General features: G+C 44.6%; 2 protein-coding genes across 8 annotated transcripts in view; both read right to left on the bottom strand.

The window, feature by feature from the left end:
- The window catches only part of LOC115474335 (SAP domain-containing ribonucleoprotein-like), a 164,977-nt gene extending 163,951 nt beyond the window's left edge, over window positions 1–1,026 (bottom strand). The window contains exon 1 of one of the 2 annotated variants that reach the window (XM_030209779.1): window positions 948–1,026. In XM_030209779.1, coding sequence (XP_030065639.1) covers window positions 948–986 — 39 coding nt within the window. In that variant the 5' untranslated portion in view covers window positions 987–1,026. Of the gene's footprint in view, window positions 1–727; window positions 884–947 lie in introns of those variants that run through there. The other variant, XM_030209780.1, reaches the window with a different exon arrangement.
- Window positions 1,027–12,259: 11,233 nt separating this feature from the next.
- PMS1 (PMS1 homolog 1, mismatch repair system component) overlaps window positions 12,260–21,321 on the bottom strand; it is a 227,822-nt gene continuing 218,760 nt past the window's right edge. For 5 of the 6 annotated variants that reach the window (XM_030209409.1, XM_030209411.1, XM_030209413.1 and 2 more), the window contains one exon: window positions 12,260–12,916. In XM_030209409.1, coding sequence (XP_030065269.1) covers window positions 12,752–12,916 — 165 coding nt within the window. In that variant the 3' untranslated portion in view covers window positions 12,260–12,751. The other variant, XM_030209412.1, reaches the window with a different exon arrangement.

Below are 21,321 nucleotides of genomic sequence, written 5' to 3'. Positions count from 1 at the left end.
GCGGGGCCGGTGACGGGGGAGGCGGGGGTGATGACACGGGGGTGGGGGTGTCAGGGGCGGGGTTTGAGTTTGGGCGGGTTTTGGGCTGGTTTTGGGCTGGATTGGGTGGGAAAAAAATTTTCCACCTAGCAACCTTGTTCAGCAGTCTACCAAGGCTGATGCAGGAATTCTCGGCTGCCATTTTTAAGGCAAAACCAGCAGGAGCAACTGGTATAACTCCAGCCCTAAAATACCACTAGACCATCAGGACAGTTCAAGGCAGGCCTAGGGAGGGCCTTCGGGTGGTTGAGGGCCAGCTCGTCGGCACCCACTCTCTTTCGGAAGGGGGGGGGGGGGTGGCCAGCTTGTCAGGACCTGGTCTCTGTGGGGATGGGAAGGGGAAGCAGCAGCAGCCTGGTGGGACCCACTCTCTGCAGGAGTAGCACTGGTAGCCCTGGAGGACCTGTTCTCTGCTGGATGAGGAGAGGAGGTCAACAAATTTTGGCTGCTAATTCAGTTTTATTTGGACTCTAATGTTAAATCTACAATACTATTAGCACACAACATGATCATGATTTAACTCAGGTTCACAGTAGACTACCTTTGTTGTACTTAAGTATAATTCAGATGGCCAACCCTCGAAAAATCTTGAATATTCTGTTCTCTCTGACTTTTAAACAGAATTCCACCTTGATTTGCAGGTTAAATATTGCATTCTGAACATGATTATTCATCTTTCTCTCCTTACCTTCCAATTATAGATACATTTTAAGTTTTGTTTTCAAATGTGCAGTACTTATTTCTCAGCTCCTTTTGGAAATCCCTAAATCCGTTTCTTCACAGTTCTCTGGTCTCCATTACTTTTGCCACATATACCAAACACCGATTGTAGTCCATTAAGAAAAACCAGAAAACGTCACTTTCCAAGCAGATACCTGAGAAAACCGAGTACCAACACAATATTTTACCTTCATTAGCGGTAACTTATCTCTGCCTTTTGACGCCATTTCCTGTAGCACTGAACAAAAACCAGCCGATGGCGGAAGAACCTAACTAGTCTCCGCCGTCTGCCTACCTAATGAGTCTGCGGCGCGGCTCCGCGCTCTCTCTCTCTCTGCAAAAAGCAACGAAAACGTGCGCGGGCGCGTGCTCTGTCTGCTCGACTGCCCCGAGGACGTGTAACTAATATAGAACCATTTGCAAAGTCTCGCGGCATGTTTAATAATCCTGTGGCGCTGTAGTTTCCAAATCCCGTCATTTCAGGTACATAAGAACACCAAGCCTTGTTCATTCCCAGCTCTTCGTCGGTGCAAATCTTTTGTAACTGACATTAAATACTTACCCATAGTTGTTTGTTATATGATGTTTTAGTTGGTACGCTTAAATGGCACAACTGTATGACGCAAGGCAGCAGAAGGTCTTTTGGCAAGAATAAAGCTTTACGCACCTAGTTCTTACCCAGATTTTTCACTTTATACATTCTCTTACATACCCCCCCCCCCCCCCCCCCCCATTTCCCTCAGTTGCCAGACAATATGCAAAGTAACATAAAACCTTGCAAATAACCATTCAGGTTAATTAGCCTCCTCACACCCAGTAAAGTCAGAAACAGTTTATACCTAATTCTGCAGGCTCCGTTAGGATTCACCTTTGGATTTAAAAAGCAAACCATGTAAGGACTGGATAAACGAATTAAAAAAAAAAAAGTTTGAAGGAAATGCCTTTAATATGTAATACTTGGTAGCAATAATGGAATATTCACATAGGAAGCAGCCTGAAACAACAGATTTCTTTTCCACTGAACTTAAGAAGGAAGCCCTTCCCTCATTATTTAATTGCTCTGTAAAATAGTAATATAAAAAGGCAAGTGCATTTTTGTAATGCACCACAGTGTTGATGATAAAGGGCCACCAAAACAGACATGTTATGAGAGGTGCTTAACAATCAGACATATTATAAATACAATTTAAACAAACATTGATTAGGTGAAACCTGTGAGCGTTTAACATTTTTTTTCCTGTGCCTATTTCAAAAGGAAAAAAAATGGCATGTGGAAACTTGCTGCTAAAGATACAGGAAAAAAATGTTAAATGCTCCCAGGTTCAACCTAATTAATGCATTTTAAAAAATTGTACTTAATAATAGGAAGTACAGTAGTACCTTGGTTTTCGTTGACCTCAGTTTCAGATTTCGTTGATTTTTTCAACGAGAAATTTGTCGCGGTTTTCGTTGGTTGCCTCGGATTTCGTCAAAAAAGGACGTCCAAATCCCAATTTGTGTCAGAAGATGGACATCCTCCCGAATTTGGCCGTCCTCGTTAATTGCCTCGGTATTCATCGGTTTCGGATTTTGCCGATTGTTTTCAGACAGATTATCAACGAAAACCAAGGTTTCACTGTATGATTAAACACCTGATTCTCATTACATGATGTCTATTTTGGTGGCCCTTTACTAGATGAAAGCATCTCTGCAAAAATAGACAGGGAGTCCCTATAACCTGCCCCTCCAAATGACACAATGATTTATAATTTAGAACTAATTACTACTCTAACCGATGAAACCAATACTTCCTCTGTGTACATCCACATGCTGTACAAGCTGGAATGTTTGAAAATAAAAGCAAGATCAAATAAAAATGCTACCAACAATAAAGAATGTGGAGAGCAGCTCACAGATTTCTTTGCTTTGTGTGGCGGCCCCCCCTTCTGCCTTCAATTTAACCTCCTTGTGTGGCAGCAGCCCCCTCCCTCACGCCAGCCCATCTCCTGTCCTGTTCTCAATTTAACCAGCGGAGGATGGAGAGGTGCTGAGGGAGCACAGCCCCGGTACAAGAGAGGGCAGCAGCAGCCCTGGCGCACAGTGGCTCAACTTTGAAGCTCCTCAAACCCAGCTGGATCAATCATAGCGGTGAGGCCCGAAGTTTTCTGTTTTATAAAAGCTGCCCTTTTCCTGATATGTAGTGGTGGAATGCGAGAAACTGTGTGCGCACAGCTTCTTCCAATCTTATTTCCAGCGGATAATGGTAGGGAAAGACCTGGGCATGCATATAACCAAAGAAGGGGTGGGGAGAAAGGCAGCTGACGGTCAGGAGCAATCAGGGTGGGCTCATACGCTTGGTTCACTCATCAGGCTAGCAGGACTTGCACACCTCTCAGCTAGAAGCAGCAGCAGGGAAAACGCAGCGAAGACTGCAGTCCCACGTGCTGCTGACATCCTTGGAATCCCATGTGCTGCTGCCTCAGTGCAGAGTGGATCACAAGCAGCAAGCATGCGCACCGGCATTTAGATGAGGCTGGATCCTGCCTCCCTCAGCCTCCTATTGGTCCAATTAGGACCAATAGGGCAAGCAGCAGAGTGCCCAACCCACGGCTGAGACGGTGAAAAAGCTCCCAACCTGCAGCCGCAAGGATTAAAAATTGCCCAAAAAGCTGCATCCCACGGGCTTTCAAAAAAATCCCATGGGGGGGGGGGGGGGGGCGTTTTACCACAGAACTGCCAACTTTGAGCCCAAGGGGAGTGTTTTTGGAATAGAATGCAAGGGAAAAGAGTTGCCCTTGTAGTGAATAACTGTTGGAATGTAATTGTATTTTTACATGCATTGCCTGTCACCTATTATTTCTCTGTGATTACTCTGTGACCTCTGATGTGAATTACTTAGAGAGGTCACACAGCTATGCAACTTCCTGTGGGGGATAGATGCAGCACATGGAGCTCATGATCTCTCCTAACCTGAGAGGATCTATGGTGGTGTGAGCATCCATTACCATCTAAGCACATGGAAGGAGCTGATAAGACAAATGTATAGTAATATGTATATATAAGCCTGTCTGATTATAATCTAACTGCAAACTGTGAGTAAACAGATGTTTTGTTACTTCAACTTTAAAGTGACTCAGCAGTGAATTATTCAGGGGTGAATGAGAGAGAGATGAAGAAAGAAATTAACATTTCTAAAGCTGAAGCTGTGTGTACTAAAATCTGCTAATTATTTACTACAAATAATCCAACAAAAGGGTTATGGGCCCAGGGGTCAGGAATTGAAAAAGAAGAGAAATATTACCAGGCAGAAAAAAAGGCCACATTTTTCTCTTAAGTTTTAAAGGAAAGATTCAGTCTGTCTCTCTCTCCCCCCACACAGCAGACAGAAGGCTAAGAAAATGGCTGAGGGAAGAAATTCACCATTGTTCTATTCTCTCAAGGTGCCTAAATTAACTGAGTTTAATTATCAGCAGTGGGAATTAAGATTCATATGTCTCCTTCGAGCAAAAAGATTAAATATATGCTTAGACCAAGACAGAACAGCTGAAAATATGGCTGAATGGGACAATGCAAACTATTATGTGAAGTGCATGCTTTTGGAAGCTCTCTCAGAGAAACAAGCCATATTAGTAGAGGGAAAAGATACACCAAAGGACATTTTATATAAACTGAGAACTATGTATGCAACTACATATGCAAAGCAGCAACCAATTTGGCTGGCAGAGTTGAATGAAACCAAATTAAGGGATAAAAGTAAATGTAATGATCACATTATGTATCTTATGTCTTCATTTCAAAAGCTAGAACTTTCTGGAATTCCCATGTGTGATGCATTGAAAAGAGCATTTCTTTTTACCTCACTATCAAAGAAGTTTGATGTTTTTAGGTCTGTAAATGAGGCCATTGAAGGGCAATCTTTTGAACAGGCAACATCAAAACTAAGGCAGGAATGCATAATAAATGATTCTGAGGAGATGTGTTCTCAAAGTCAGTCAGAGAGAAATGAAACAAATTTCTTGGCAAAGAACAGAGGAAGGCGGAGCTATGGGAAAACTCCACCCAAGGGCAAGCTGATTTGCTACTCATGTGGAAAGGAGGGACATGTATCTAAATGGTGTAAGGAAACACAAAACACTCCCTCTAGCTCACCTAAGCCAATGGAACTAAAGAATTTTCAAACCAGGAAATGTATGAAGGACAAAGATAAACACAAGGGCTTTCTAATGGCAGAAAAATCTTTGACTATGGTAAATAATAATTCAAATGAAAGTACTTGGATTTTGGATTCGGGGAGCACATGCCATTTAACCAATTGTAAGAATTTCTTTCAGGAAATGTGTCCAGAGGAAGGTATTCTTAAAACTGCAAACGCAGGGACTGCTAAGATCCAAGCAAAAGGTATTGGATTCTTAAAATGCAAAGTGTCTAATGAAGTTAAAGAAATTCCTGTAAGTGATGTCTTGTATATTCCCCAAGCAGTTTGCAATATGCTTAGTGTATCTACATTAGATAAGAAGGGATTTGCGATTCATTTTGAAAACAGTAAGTGCACAATCTCTAAAAATGATGAAGTGTATGCTGAAGCTTTTATGCATAATGATGTTTATAAGCTGAACATTTCAGGTGAAGCCTCACATATGGCGCAAGTAAGGAAGAATGATGATAAATGTAGTCTGGAAATCTGGCACCGCCGCCTGGGACATCGTGATTCTAAGGTGATCCAGGATCTTTACAGTAAGCAACTGGCCACCGGCATTCAGATAAGTGCAGATGCTGGTAAAATGGAGAAATGCATAGACTGTGTTACTCAAAAAGGTGTGAGACCCTCATTTCCTGCTTACACAGGAAATAGGAGTAATAAAGTGCTGGACTTAATACACAGTGACTTATGTGGACCGTTTAATATCCCATCATTGGGAAATAACAGATTTGTCCTAATATTCTTGGATGATTTCTCTAGATATTGTGTGGCCTATTTGCTGAAAGAGAAAAGTCAAGTCACAGACATGCTGAAGAAATACGTAGCCATGGTGAGCAACAAATTTGAAAGAAAACCAAAGGTTCTTCAGACCGACAATGGTGGTGAGTTCACTTCACAAAGCATGCGCACATTTCTAGAACAAGAAGGCATTCAGCATATCACAACAGTAGCTTATACACCAGAGCAAAATTCTGTTGCAGAGAGAAAATTTAGGTCACTTGTGGAAATGACCAGATGTATGCTGTCAGATAGCAATCTCCCTAAAAGACTATGGGGGGAAGCCATTCTCACAGCAGTGTACCTACAAAACAGAATGCCAACTAAAGGCGCTGAGCGCACACCACATGAGACATGGCATGGTAGGAAGCCAAACCTGTCACACATAAGAACATTTGGAAGTACAGCATATGCTCATGTACCAAAGCAAAGAAGGCATAAGCTGGATTCCACAACAGAAAGGGGCATTTTAGTTGGCTATGCTCCAGGACACAAAGGATATAGAATTTTGAATCTGAAAACTGGCATTGTTGGCATAAGACATGTTAAATATTTTGATGAAAACAAAAGGGTTGATAAAGGCTGGATTATCCCAGATGAGCCTTATCATCCAGAATATGAAACTAGAACCATAATAGACATGCCAGTGTATATAAATGCCATACCAAGGCAGATGTCTGAAAGCAACTCATCTGTATCTAACGAGGAACAGGCAGAGGAAGCAGACACAGAAAGGATCATTGAAGAAGACAGTACAGTTGGAGAAGGGGAATCAATTGGAGAAGTACTCTCAGATTTAGAGGATGCGGAAAGGTCAGACCAACCTGTTGTCAGACGCTCATCCAGGGAAAACAAAGGTGTTCCAACCCCAAGACTGTCTTACCTAACAAAGTCAGCAGAAGCTCAAGAGCCCTTAACATGGGATGAGATTGAGAAAATGCCAGCAGAAGAAGCTGCTGAATGGCATAAAGCTGCACAAGAAGAAATTGATGCATTGAATAAAAATAATACTTGGATTCTTACAAAATTACCTCCTGGCAAGAAAGCTATAGGATGCAAATGGGTATTCAAGTTAAAAAGGAATGCACAAGGAAAAGTGGAAAGGTATAAAGCCAGATTAGTGGCAAAGGGATATCTTCAAAAATATGGAGAAGATTTTGATGAAGTGTTTGCACCTGTAGTGAAACACACGACAATCAGAACACTTCTGAGCATTGCAGTCTCAAAAGGCATGCAAGTCAACCACGTTGATGTGAAAACAGCGTTTCTTCACGGAGATATAACTGAAGACTTGTACATGGAACAGCCAACAGGTTTCATAAATACAAAACAAAGACAGCTAGTGTGTAAATTAAACAAAGGTCTTTATGGATTAAAGCAAAGTGCAAAATGTTGGAATGAAAAATTGCATGAAATATTGACAAATTTAGGATTTAAGCAAGGTGAAGCAGATAAATGCTTGTACACTAGGTGCAGAAATGGACAATATGCATACATTTTAGCTTTTGTTGATGATCTGCTCATTGCAAGCAAAAGTGAGCAAGAGTACAAGGACATTGTAAAGTGTTTAAACCTCAATGTTGAGATAAAAGAACTTGGTAATGTGTCATACTATCTTGGTATAGAAATTGAGAAACAAAATGATGGTTCTTATCTTCTAAGCCAGAAGCAGAAAATAAATGAGCTTATTGAAAGTTTAGGTATGCAAGATGCCCAAGTTGTAAGCACTCCCATGATCACTGATTTTCTGAAGGATGAAACAGTAAGAGAACCTTTACCAGATAACATCCAATATAGATCAGCCATAGGTAAGCTTTTATATCTAGCTACCACATACAGGGCTGATATAGCAAATGCAGTAGGAATTTTGAGCAGAAGGGTCAGCTCACCTACCAAATCAGATTGGACTGCAGTTAAAAGGATGGTAAGGTATTTAAAGGGTACCATTGATTGTAAATTAAAGATTTCAGCCAATAGTAATCCAAACTAATATGTTACTGTGATTCAGATTGGGCAGGGGATCATTCTGATTATAAATCCACAAGTGGATATGTGTTTATGTATGGAAATGTACAAATTTCATGGGCCAGTCATAAACAAAGTATTGTGAGTTTGTCTTCTACAGAAGCTGAATACGTGGCTGTATCGGAAGCGTGCAGAGAACTGATGTGGATTGAAAAACTTTTGCTGGATTTTGGAATAGCTGAAAAGAGACCAATCCAGATAATGGAAGATAATCAGAGCTGCATCCGACTGTCACAGAATGACAAGGTTCAGTCACGCACCAAGCACATCGCAACGAAATACCACAACGTGCGAGAGTTGGCGAAAGAAGGGGTCATCAGTCTACACTATTGTCACACCAGTGAGATGACAGCTGACATCATGACCAAACCGTTACCCAGAGAACATTTTGTGAATCTGCGTATAAAGCTTGGACTTTGTATGAATAAATAATTGCATGACAGTTATGCATGAGAAGGGGTTTGTTGGAATGTAATTGTATTTTTACATGCATTGCCTGTCACCTATTATTTCTCTGTGATTACTCTGTGACCTCTGATGTGAATTACTTAGAGAGGTCACACAGCTATGCAACTTCCTGTGGGGGATAGATGCAGCACATGGAGCACATGGAGCTCATGATCTCTCCTAACCTGAGAGGATCTATGGTGGTGTGAGCATCCATTACCATCTAAGCACATGGAAGGAGCTGATAAGACAAATGTATAGTAATATGTATATATAAGCCTGTCTGATTATAATCTAACTGCAAACTGTGAGTAAACAGATGTTTTGTTACTTCAACTTTAAAGTGACTCAGCAGTGAATTATTCAGGGGTGAATGAGAGAGAGATGAAGAAAGAAATTAACATTTCTAAAGCTGAAGCTGTGTGTACTAAAATCTGCTAATTATTTACTACAAATAATCCAACAATAACAAGGGTGGAGGAGTTACAAAGGGGATAAATGTTGGAGTTATGCCCAAGAGGGGCTCTTTGTTTGCCTGATGGTCACCTGCCAAGAGACCAGGAGGCGAAAAAGGGGAATCCTGAGTGAGGAGTGGTGACCCTCGGTTGTAAAGGAGGGTTGTGGCTCCTGAAAGCAGCAAACAGGATACTGTCAGGCTTATTTTCGAAAGTGATCGCCGGCCATTTCCCGACATAAATCGGGAGATGGCCGGCGATTTCTTAAAAGCGGCGAAAATGGTATAATTGAAAGCTGCTTTTTTGAGAGCATCGCCGCTTTCCCGTCGCCTCACCGGCGAAAATTCAAGGGAGTGTGTCAGCGGCTTAGTGAAGGTGGGACATGGGCAGGGCTACCAGATGGCCGGCTTTCGCGGATAATGGAACAAAAAAAAGCGGTGTTAAGCAGTATTTCGCCGGGTTTACTTGGTCCTTTTATTTTCACGACCAAGCCTCAAAAAGGTGCCCCAACTGACCAGATGACCACAGGAAGGAATCGGGGATGACCTCCTTGTACTCCCCCAGTGGTCACCAACCCCCTCCCACACTAAATAAACACAATTATAAATATATTTTGCCAGCCTCAAATGCCGTATCCACCTCCATGACAGCAGAATGTGTTCTATCCTCTGACAGCCTTTCCCTGGTTGTGATGTGGCTCTCGGGTGAGTGCGACACCTTTTCTGTTAGGTGCACTGCAGAGTCACATCAGCAATGTATTGTGGTGGGTGTAGGGTAGTGGGCTCTACTCCCATGGTGCTTTTCCCCCTGCTAACTGGGTCAGAGTGTGCCCTGTTTTGTTTCCAGTAGTCCATGAGGTAGTGGCCATTTTTGTAAGCCAGTTTTAGATCCCTTTCATGCATTACCCACGTTAGAGACCATAGTTATTACCTTGAATGTGGCTGAAAGAGGGCATTGTACACCATTCTGCCAGCTCTGACCTGCTGCTAATCTCAGTACCAGGGAGACTCTTTGCCAGTGGGGCACAACCTGTGATCTGTAGTTAACTGTGAGTAAATGTGCTTATTCAAATAAAGGACTTTTTCAAAGTGATTAGTCTTTAGGTGTCAACTGGTGTGCCAAGGTTATACAGCAGCAACAAGTCCTAGAGGCCTGCGTGTATGCAGGTCCCTGGAGCACTTTTAGTGGGTACCGCAGTGCACTTAAGGCAGGCGGACCCATGCCCATCCCCCCCACCTGTAACACTTGTGCTGGTAACGGGAGCCCTCCAAAACTCACTGTACCGAACATGTAGTTGCCCCCTTCACCCCTAAGAGCTACGGTAGTGTTGTACATTTGTGGGTAGTGGGTTTGGGGGGGGGGGTTGGGGGGCTCAGCACCCAAAGTAAGGGAGCTATGCATGTGGGAGCTTTTTCTGAAGTCCACCACACTGACCCCTAGGGTGCCAAGTTGGCGTCCTGGCATGTCAGGGGGCCAGTGCACTACGAATGCTGGCTCCTCCCATGACCAAATGCCATGCATTTCACCAGGTTTGAGATGGCTGGCAGTTTTTTCCATTATCACTGAAAAACAAAACCAGCGATCTCAACCCCAGCGAACTCTGGCATTTGGCCGGGCTAAACCGTATTATCGGAAAAAAAAGATGGCCGGCTATCTTTTTCGAAAATACGGTTCCGGCCAGCTGTTGCGCCGCTGGCGATCTATTTCGCCGGCAACTTTCTATTATGCCCCTCTGTGTGTGCTATGGGTGGGCAGAGGAGAGACCCAGCCCGGGAGCAGGGTATTGGAGTTGGAGCGAGCTCAGTCCCAGGGTAGATCCAGAGGGGGGTCACCACTGGCAGAGGGTCAGTCCAGAGGAGTGTCTGAGCCCACAGAGATTGGATTTGTGCTGAGAGGAGGAGGAACAGCCACAGAGAATAGCACTGCCCTGCAGGATAGGAATGGACAGGTGACCTGTATATATGCGCATTTTTGGTACCCACAAAGTATCCCTGTAAATATACCTGAGAGGAGAAGTGGTATAGGAGTTCCCCTGAGGAACACCAGAAGGATTGGCTCTAAGTTGGAGTTTGTGCGCTGTTTGGATTGCTTAATAAAGGTTTGAAGTACTGCCTGCTGCAGAGTTGGAAGAAATAAACAGTTTCAGTTTGCATAAGCTATGACTACAGTATGTATATCTTTGAGCACAAGGGTGCTAATGCCTCCCAAACCCCCGGATCACTATTCCAGACCACAGACCCACTCCCAAATTCAACTGCAGGTGAACTGGAATGGATGAATGAATGAGCGTCGCTTTCACAAGGTTTAAAGTTTGAAAGCTTTTCTGGTGGGTATCTTGAAACAGCCTCGGCAAAACATGGATCATGTCGAGACCTGTTTTTCAACTACAAATGCTAAGTGAAAGCAGTATATACAACTCTTAGAAGCAACACTATAAAGGGTGGCACTTCGAGGCACTACTTTAAGCCACTAGAGACATCCTGTGATTAAAAGTTCGGATAACTTTTGATGATTTTGGCATCTGTGATTGTCCTAAGAAACATGAGTACATCCTTATACACAACTTTATAAGGGGAAAGAGATTGTTAAGAGGTTATGTATGATGATATTACAGTTTTTTTTAATGGGAATTTAATTTTTTTGTACAATTAATCCTCTAAACTTGCCTGTAGCAACTGCTTCTCTCTAGCCAAAGCTCTCCCTCCCTAGGTAGGACATGAGGGAGGGAGGGGGTAGGCTGTGACTACAGAGAAGCAGTGTGTGTTTATTGCTGTCTATACATCAGAGGAGGTGGGGCACTAGGGAGGGTGGGTAGGCTGTGACTGCAGAGAAATAGTGTGTGTTTACTGCTATCTGTACAGGCAAGTTCAAAGGATCGCCAGAGAGATGGGGAGGGAAAATGAGATGCCAGAGAATGTGGGGGCTCCAGGAGAGAAAAGGCTGCTGGAACGCTTGTTGGGGTGGGGGGGGGGAGGAGTTGCTTGGTGGGGAAGGGGACAGACCAAAGCATCCTGTCTCCAGTGGGGTTGTATGTGGGAGTTGGTGCCTGTGGAGCGGGAGAGAAAAGGGAGATGGTACACATAGAGGGGAGGAGAAGAGAAGAGAGATGATGCCCATGGAGGGGAAGGGAAGAGGAGTGGAGAGAGAAGGGAGGGGAAGAGAAAGGGGATGATGCCCATGGAGAAACGGGGAAGAGAGGAGATGGTGCCTATGGAGGGGAGGAGAGACCAGAAGAGATGGTGCCTACAAAATATTGTTACATGTATCTGGTTGTGTTTAATTTTCCGTCCCATTTCTGGGATTTTTCACTTTGGGTTTTTAAAAATGTTCTGGTTTTGGTAGCAGTATTGTCAGTAGTGCAAACTATTCTTCACTAGTGCATTGTTAATATTACATTATTGAGCAACAGTGCACACTATTGAGTAGTGAGATTCATTTTTGTGCAATGTGTGCAGTATTGGTAAAAAAACAATGTTTCCTATAATTTTGGGTTAAAAACAGCCATGAGAATTGACACTTCCTTTTTTTTATATGTATTAGATTTTCAAATATACATCAAGCAAGATTATAATCTTACACTTGAACAGAAAACAGGAATATACATACAGGAATTTACATTTTCCATGTTATACATCCCTATGGAAAATTACTTTTGAACCCATCTCAGGTCCTTGGAGCCTATTGGGCTATATTTCAGATTATCAGAAAGGCTCAGGGGAACCACACAAGTCTTGTTAGGAAAAAGTTCCAGTTCTAGCTCATGTGTTCTGTCTAGGACAGAGAGAATAGCTACTCAAGACCCCTTTTAGAGGCAGAAAAATGGAAGACTTGTGTGTCTTTAGATATTTTTTTTTATTATACAATAATTCGGGTATGTGTAATAACAGTGAAGCAAAACACCTAGCACTGTTAATTAACTCATTTTATTTTCTATATACATTGTACAGGACCAAAACCTGACACAGAAATATCAGACAGTGTGGTACCAATATGCCGTAGAAAAGCTTTGTTAAAAATCTTTTAATAGTGTGATGACTGTATCTGGTAGCCAAAATATGAACACAAACAAAATGTTCTACATGAGTAATTTTCCCTGAATGTCATATGGTTATTTTACTTCTGGAATATCTGTTAAATGGTAAAAAAATGGTCGGCCATGAACACATCCTTTATTTTCATTTCCTAACTGCTGATTCATCCTGTAAATTGTGTCTTGTACATCTTCCTTTGACAAGTATAAAGGCAGCTGCCGAGACAGACGCACTGCTTCTCCCTGAGGGAAGAGAGGTATTAAAAAATCATCAAGCAAGCTAAAACAAGTGAAATCTTCTCTGCATGCTGGAAAAAAAGTGTTTATCTGAACTCTTGCAGGTGCAAATGTGTATGGCAAATAAAGCATCACAAACTTCACCCAGGATCCAATTCCACTTTTGTTCCACAATTGAGGCACATCCTCTGGAAAGTAAAGAGCATATAACACAATAAGGACTCTTTTTTTTAATATCTTTGTACTATTATATAATTGTTCTGGTAAATTTATTATTATTCCTAGATTTTACAGAGAGTACATGCTACTATTCCGTGTGAACTTTCTAATTTTTTGGATAATTTAACAATGGCATTGAAGTAGTTGATAAATAATTAAAAAGAAGGAATATGTATTTTCTTTATTAAGGGTCTCTTTTACAAAGCCACGCTAGCGATTCTGGTGTGTCAAATGAAAGGAAGCCTATAGAAATTAAATGGGCTTCCTCATTTGCCGCACGGGAATTGCTAACACAGATTTGTAAAAGAGGCCCTAAATATATTAGTATCTCTTTATTTATGAGGCTACTGTACAAAATTTACATTGTTTTATCTTACACTTCTAATATGCAGCCCCCATTTTACACATAATGCAGAGATTGGAATTCAGATGTCCAGGTCAGAATGTGCTCAATTCCAGTGGTATTTTAGAAAAGGAACTCACAAAGGTGTATTTGCTAGCATAAACGTAAGACAGCATATCAAGTATTGTAGGAGTGTTTGTTACATTGTCTTACCTTGATGGTGAATCCTCACTATCACATCACTTTGGTTTTATTACCCCTGATGCAGCCCTACTGTTGGGCAAAATACTGTTGGGCAAAACAGTGTCAGGCACTGGTTTGTAATTATTCTGAGTGCTGTAGCCAGTGCGTTTTTTCTAGCAAAAAAGATGCTGGTACTCAAATGCCACGCCACCCTTAATAGGAGGGGTGGTCATAGAGGGATCCAACCCACAATAGCCAGGCCCCCTGCAACCAGTCACAGAATCTATGACAAGGCAGAATTGGTGTGTAGAGCCTGAGCTGTTTCATTAAATCTCAAGGACCATGGGTCAACTTTAGCAGACAATGGAAAAGGTGCCGGTACTCAGTACCCCCAAGTACCCCCTCAAAAAAAGCCCTGGTTGTAGCTAACCCCTAATTTGCAGTGGTATTTAAACAGTTAGTGCCGCTGAAAATAACCAGTTAGAACTGAACTGGAAACCGACTATTTTGGCAGCATTCCGGGAGCCAGGTTAACCGCATAAATAGGACCACATAAAATTCAGTCTTTTCTTTATGTGGTAACCCAATAGCTGGATAAGTGCTGAATATTACACATAAAGCGAAGATACTTACCTGTAGCAGGTATTCTCTGAGGTCAGCAGGCTGATTGTTCTCACATGTGTGTCAACATCCGCATCGGCCCAGGAATCGGTATTTTGCAAGCAAAATAAAACAGTTTTGCCAGTCTTTTGGCGCATGCGCGGACTGATTTCCTGCCCGTCAGATTAGCACGTCTCGTCAGTTAAATCAAAAAGCATATAAAGAAATAAATAACTCCAAAGGGGAGGTGGGCGGGTTTGTGAGAACAATCAGCCTGTTGTCCTTGGAGAATACCTGCTACAGGTAAGTATCTTCGCTTTCTCCGAGGACAAGCAGGCTGCTTGTTCTCACATGTGAGGTATCCCTAGCAACCAGGCTCACTCAAAACAATGAACATTGGTCAATTGAGCCTCGCAACGGCGATGACATAACATAGATTGACCTGAAACCATAAACAACTAACAGAGTGCAGCCTGGAACAGAACAAAAATGGGTCTAGGGGGGTGGAGTTGGATTCTAAACCCCGAACAGATTCTGCAGCACTGACTGCCCAAACCGACTGTCGCATTGGGTATCCTGCTCAAGGCATTAGTGAGATGTGAATGTGTGGACTGATGACCACGTTGCAGCCTTGCAAATCTCTTCAAGAGAGGCTAATTATAAGTGGGCCACTGACGCAGCCAGCTTGGGCATAAGTGAAGGAAATGCAATCTGCTAGCCAATTTGAGATTGTGCATTTTCTGATGGCGACTCCCCTCCTGTTGGGATCGAAATAAACAAACAACTGGGTGGACTGTCTGAAGGGCTTTGTCTGCTCCACGTAAAAGGCCAATGCTCTCTTGCAGTCCAAGGTATGCAAACTGCTTTCGCCAGGGTGGGTATGAGGACAGGGAAATAATGTTGGCAAGACAATTGACTGGTTCAAATGGAACTCTGACACCACCTTAGGCAGGAACTTAGGATGCGTGCGGAGGACTACTCTGTTGTGATGAAACTTGATAAATGGTGCATGTACTACCAAGGCCTGAAGCTCACTGAGCCTACGAGCTGAAGTAACAGGCACCAAGAAAACGATCTTCCAGGTCAAGTACTTCAGATGGCAGGAACACAGTGGCTCAAAAGGAGCTTTCCTCAGCTGGGTGAGAACGACATTGAGATCCCATGTCACTGGTGGAGGTTTGACAGGGGGCTTTGATAAAAGAAAACCTCTCATGAAGCGAACAATTAAAGGCTGTCCAGAGATAGGCTTACCCTCTACATGGCGATGATAGACACTAATCGCACTAAGATGAACCCTTACTGAGTTGGTTTTGAAGCCAGACTCTGGTAAATGTAGAAGGTATTCAAGCAGGGTCTGTGTAGGACAAGAAAGAGGATCTAGGGCCTTGCTGTCACACCAGACAGCAAACCTCCTCCATTTGAAAGAGTAACACCTCTTTGTGAAATCTTTTCTGGAAACAAGCAAAACTCGTGAGACACCTTCTGAAAGACCCAAGGAGGCGAATTCTAAGCTCTCAACATCCAGGCTGTGAGAGCCAGAGACTGGAGGTTGGGATGTAGAAGCGACCCCTCGTTCTGGGTGATGAGGGTTGGAAAACATTCCAATCTCCACGGTTCCTCGGAGGACAACTCCAGAAGAAGAGGGAACCAAATCTGATGTGGCCAGAAAGGTGCGATGAGGATCATGGTTCCGCAGTCTTGCTTGAGTTTCAGCAAAGTCTTCCCTACTAGATGTATGGGAGGATACACATACAGAAGGCATGTCGCCCAATGCAGGAGAAAGGCATCTGATGCTAGTCTGTCGTAGGCCTGAAGCCTGGAACAGAACTGAGGGACCTTGTGATTTATCTGAATGGCAAAGAGATCCACCGAGGGGGTGCCCCACGCTCGGGAGATCTTGTGGACTATGCCCATGTTCAGTGGCCACTCGTGAGGTTACATTATCCTGCTCAATCTGTCAGCCAGACTGTTGTTTATGCCTGCCAGATAAGTGGCTTGGAGAAACATGCCGTGATGGCGTGCCCAAATCCACATCTGGATGGCTTCCTGACACAGAGGGTGAGATCTGGTGCCCCCCTGCTTGTTGGTGTAATACATGGCAACCTGATTGTCTGTCTGAATCAAAATGATTTGGTTGGACAACCGATCTCTGAAAACTTTTAGAGCATTCCTGATCGCTCGCAATTCCAGGAGATTGATCTGAAGACCTTTTTCCTGAAAGGACCAAGCTCCTTGAGTGTGAAGCCCATCTACATGAGCCCCCCACCCCAGGAGGGATGCATCCGTCGTCAGCACTTTTTGTGGCTGAGGAATTTGGAATGGGCGTCCCAAGGTCAAATTGGATCGAATCGTCCACCACTGAAGGGAATTCCGAAAGTCGGTGGACAGTTGGATCACATCCTCTAGATTTCCCACAGCTTGACACCACTGGGAAGCTAGGGTCCATTGAGCTGGTCTCATGTGTAGACATGGGAGTTACATGAATTGTGGAAGCCATGTGCCCCAGGAGTCTCAACATTTGCCGAGCCATGATCTGTTGAGACGCTCGCACTATGGACAGGAGGTTGTCTGCCCTTGTCTCGGGAAGATAAGCACAAGCTGTCTTTGTGTTCAACAGAGCTCCAATGAATTCCAATTTTTGAACTGGGGTGAGATGGGACTTGGAATAATTTATCACGAACCCCAAAAGCTCTAGCACTTGAACAGTCATTCGCATGGACTGAACAGCACCTGCCTCCGAGGTGCTCTTTACCAGCCAAACGTCAAGATATGGGAACACATGCACTCCCAGTCTGCGTAGCGATGCTGCGACTCCTGCCAGGCACTTTCTGAACACTCTGGGCGCAGACGCCAGACCAAAGGGCAGTACATGGTACTGAAGGTGCTGTGTTCCTAGCCGAAATCGAAGATACCTCCTGTGAGCTGGAAGTATCGAGATATGTGTGTGTAAGCATTCTTTAAGCCCAGAGAGCATAGCCAATCATTCTCTTGAATCATGGGAAGAAGGGTGCCCAGGGAAACCATCCTGAATTTTTCTCGGATTAGAAATTTGTTCAGGGCCCTAAGGTCTAGGATGGGCGCATCCCCTCTGTTTTCTTTGCACAAGGAAGTACCTGGAATAGAATCCCAGCCCTTCTTCCCCTGGTGGAATGGGTTCGACCGCACTGGCCTTTAGAAGGGCGGAGAGTTCCTCTGCAAGTACCTGCTTGTACTGGGAGCTGTAAGAATGAGCTCCCGGTGGGCAATTTGGAGGTTTGGAGTCCAGACTGAGGGTGTATCCTAACCAGACTATTTGAAGAACCCACCGGTTGGAGGTTATGAGAGGCCACCTTTGATGAAAAAACATCAACCTCCCCCCTACTGGCAAGTCGTCCGGTACGGACACTTTTATTGAGGCTATGCTGAACTGGAGCCAGTCAAAAGCCTGTCCCTTGCTTTTTGCTGGGGAGCACCAGGGGCCTTAGGCGCACGCTGTTGACGAGAACGAGCACGCTGGGGCTGAGTCTGGGCAGGCTACCAAGAAGAAGGAGTGTACCTACACCTAGCATAGGAATAGGAAGCACTCCTCTTCCCCCCCCCCCCCAAAAAAACCTCCTAGACGAGGAGGTAGTAGCAGAAGACGCCTGGCGGGAGAGAGAATCCATCTTGATCTGGTCAACTACATCCTCTACTTTCTCACCAAAAAGCTTATCCCCTCGCAAGTAACATCCGTCATCCGCAGCTGGACCGAATGATCCAGGTCAGAGGCACGCAGCCATGAGAGTCTGCGCATCACTATACCTTGAGCAGCAATCCTGGATGCTACATCAAAAGTGTCGTATGTACCCCTGGCCAGGAATTTTCGACACGCCTTCTGCTGCTTGACAACCTAGCAAAAAGGCTCGGCCTGCTCAAGAGGGAGTGCATCAACCAAGCTGGACAGTTGCCTCACCGAGTTCTGCGAGTGTACGCTTGTGAAGAGCTGGTATGTCTGGATCTTGGCAGCGAGCATAGCGGCCTGATACGTCTTCCTCCCAAAAGAGTCCAAGGTTCTAGATTCTCTGCCTGGGGGCGCCAAGGCATAGTCCCTAGTGCTCTGTGCTCTTGGCTCTTTTGACGGTGGAGTCCACCACTATGGAATTGTGTGGTAGCTGAGACTTCATCAATCCAGGTTACATAGTAACATAGTAGATGACGGCAGAAAAAGACCTGCATGGTCCATCTAGTCTGCCCAACAAGATAAACTCATATGTGCTACTTCTTGTGTATACCTTACCTTGATTTGTATCTGCCATTTTCAGGACACAGACCGTAGAAGTCTTGCCCAGAACTAGCCCCATTTTCAGGACACAGACAGTAGAAGTCTTGCCCAGAACTAGCCCCACCACACAAACACCAGCGGCTAAGCTTCTGAGGATCCATTCCTTCTGCACAGGATTCCTTTATGTTTATCCCACGCATGCTTGAATTGCGCTACCGTTTTCATCTCCACCACCTCCTGCGGGAGGGCATTCCAAGTATCTACCACTCTCTCCGTAAAAAAATACTTCCTGACATTTTTCTTGAGTCTGCCCCCCTTCACTCTCATATCATGTCCTCTCGTTCTACTGCCCTCTCATCTCCGGAAAAGGTTCAACGTGGATCCGATATTGGGATTCAGCTTTTTTCGGGATCACGGGATTAGACAGAGGGAACGACCAGTTTCGCATAAGGACTTCCTTCAGTACGTTAGGCAAAGGAGCCGTTGCAGCCTCTCTAGGCGGAGAAGGATAATCCAGGACCTCGAGCATCTCAGCCCTGGGCTCATCCTCAACCTCCATAGGGAAAGGAATAGCCGCAGCCATTCCCCTGACAAAGGAGGTAAAGGATAGACTCTCCAGTGGAGAAAGTCTCCTTTATTTATTTATCGCATTTATACCCCACCTTTTCCCACAGGGGAAGGTTCAGAGGGAATCCCATAGGACTCATCAGAAGAAAAGTACCTGGGATCTTCCTCTTCCTCCCATGAACGCTCATCTTCAGTATCGGACAAGACATCCCTCAGAGCAGTCCAAAACTGAGCCTGCCTCGACGCCGAGAAACAATGTCCTTGATGGCAGTGCCAAGAAGTCGACGCCCACCTGGACTTGGGTGAAGCTTCCTCCACCGACGTCAAAGGGGAGTTGACCTGGGTGGCAGCCGACACCGATGCTGCAGGCGGCACCGAGGTCGGGGACCTCACCACAGGTGAAGGGCCAGATGCCGCTGCAGCAGACGGTACGGAAGGCGCAAGCACCCCAACACCGAAGCAGACTGGCGCAGGGCCCTGATGTGCTCGTCGAGAGTCGCCATCAGACAAGTTTGTGGGCTCGGTAAAGGAGCCCGTGGCAGAATCTGTCGAGGCTCGGGAGCAGGTGCTACTAGAAGACTGACCATCGGCACCTCCTGTATAGAGGGGGAGCGATCCTCTCGGCGCTGACGCTTCTCAGGTGCAGATTCCTTCGACGCCCCGGAGCTCCCAGCACCGTGTGTTGAATGATGACGGTGCTTCTTTGCCTTCGCTCGAAGCCCATCATCAAGACTCCTCGTTACGATAGGACGTGGAATCCTCATGCCTCCTTCATGGCCAGGTCCGACAAAGGTCGGTCCCGGGGGGCCTGCATAACAGGAGGCCTCGAGGCAGGTGGAGACCCACTCGATGCCTCACTGCTCCTACACTCCCGATGCTTTCCTTGATATCGATGCCGCCGACCTCGGTACCGATGTTGAGGTCGAAGGACCGGACCGAGCCCCAAAAAGCTTTTCTCGTTGGGCTTCTCGAGATGCTTGGGTCCGTTTCTTCATATGAAGACACAGACTACAAGCGGCTGGGCTATGGTCGGGCCCAAGGCACTGGATACACCAGATGTGGGTATCGGTACCTGAGATGGTCTGGTTGCACCAAGTACAATGTTTGAAGCCGTTTGGGTGTCTTCGATGACATGGAAGGAAAAATGGCTTCAGCAAAATCAAAAGACATGATTGTGCCTGTTAACAGAAAAAGGGCACAAAACATAAGGGAACAACCCAACCGGGCCGAAAAACAAAGGAAACTTTAAAAAATGAAAAAAATGTAACAGACACTACAGGAATTTTTTTTTTAATAGGCAATTGAAATAAAATAAAGAAAATTGGAACAAAAAAAGCAAAAAAAACTTGTGAAGACTCTTTCCTGGGCCTGAGAAGAGCGCAGATAAAAACCTACCATACCTCAACGCAGAGAAAATAAAACTGACAAGACGTGCTCACGCGACGGGCGGGAAATCAGTGCGCTGCACGCGTGCCAGAAGACTCTGGCAAAACTTTGTTTTATTTTGCTTGCAAAATGCCGAATCCTGGGCTGACGCGGACGTCCATCCACATGTGAGAACAAGCAGCCTGCTTGTCCTCAGAGAACTGGTTATACACTAGCCAGCTCTGCAAGCCCAGAAATTCAATGCCGAAGCCCAGGCATGACCCAACATTGAATTTCGGGTTTAGCAGCAGCTTTCAAAACAATGATCACTGTTGGCTGAATATCAGGCCCGTAGATTTTAGTCTTCTCCAAAACACATCTCCTAGAAATCTCTGTATGGTGAGGAACTCCCCATGTACATAGTGGCTTTCTGAAATCAGCATTTACACATGTATGCTACATACACATTAAACTCCTTTTTGTAGAAAGTATGCCCCCCCCTTTGGGCACGCTAATGCATCAAATTGGTGCCCAGAGGAAAGATATGCGCTAAGCAATATACTATAACATCATACCATTCCGTGTACTTGTAGGCCTAAAGCTACAAGTTCAAAGGAGTGAAAAATCCAATAACAGAGAATGAAGATTCCCCTTTAGACTTCCTAAGATGATGAAAACACCACTAAGTCTGTAACTTTAGTGCAAATGAGAATTGTAAAGGAGAAGAGACCATCGGTAGTCATACAATGCGGCTCTACCATTGCTGCTAATGATGATGGAACTCGCTATAGTTTAGAGCTGCATTGTATGTCTACTGATGGTCTCCTCTCCTTTACAATTCTCATTTTCACTAAAGTTAAAGATTTAGTGGTGTACAAGTAGGTGCCATAAAAG

Source organism: Microcaecilia unicolor, chromosome 7, assembly GCF_901765095.1.
Source record: "Microcaecilia unicolor chromosome 7, aMicUni1.1, whole genome shotgun sequence".
Classification (NCBI taxonomy): domain Eukaryota; kingdom Metazoa; phylum Chordata; class Amphibia; order Gymnophiona; family Siphonopidae; genus Microcaecilia; species Microcaecilia unicolor.
Note: the sequence above shows the minus strand (reverse complement) of the source record. Positions and strands in the feature narration are given on the sequence as shown.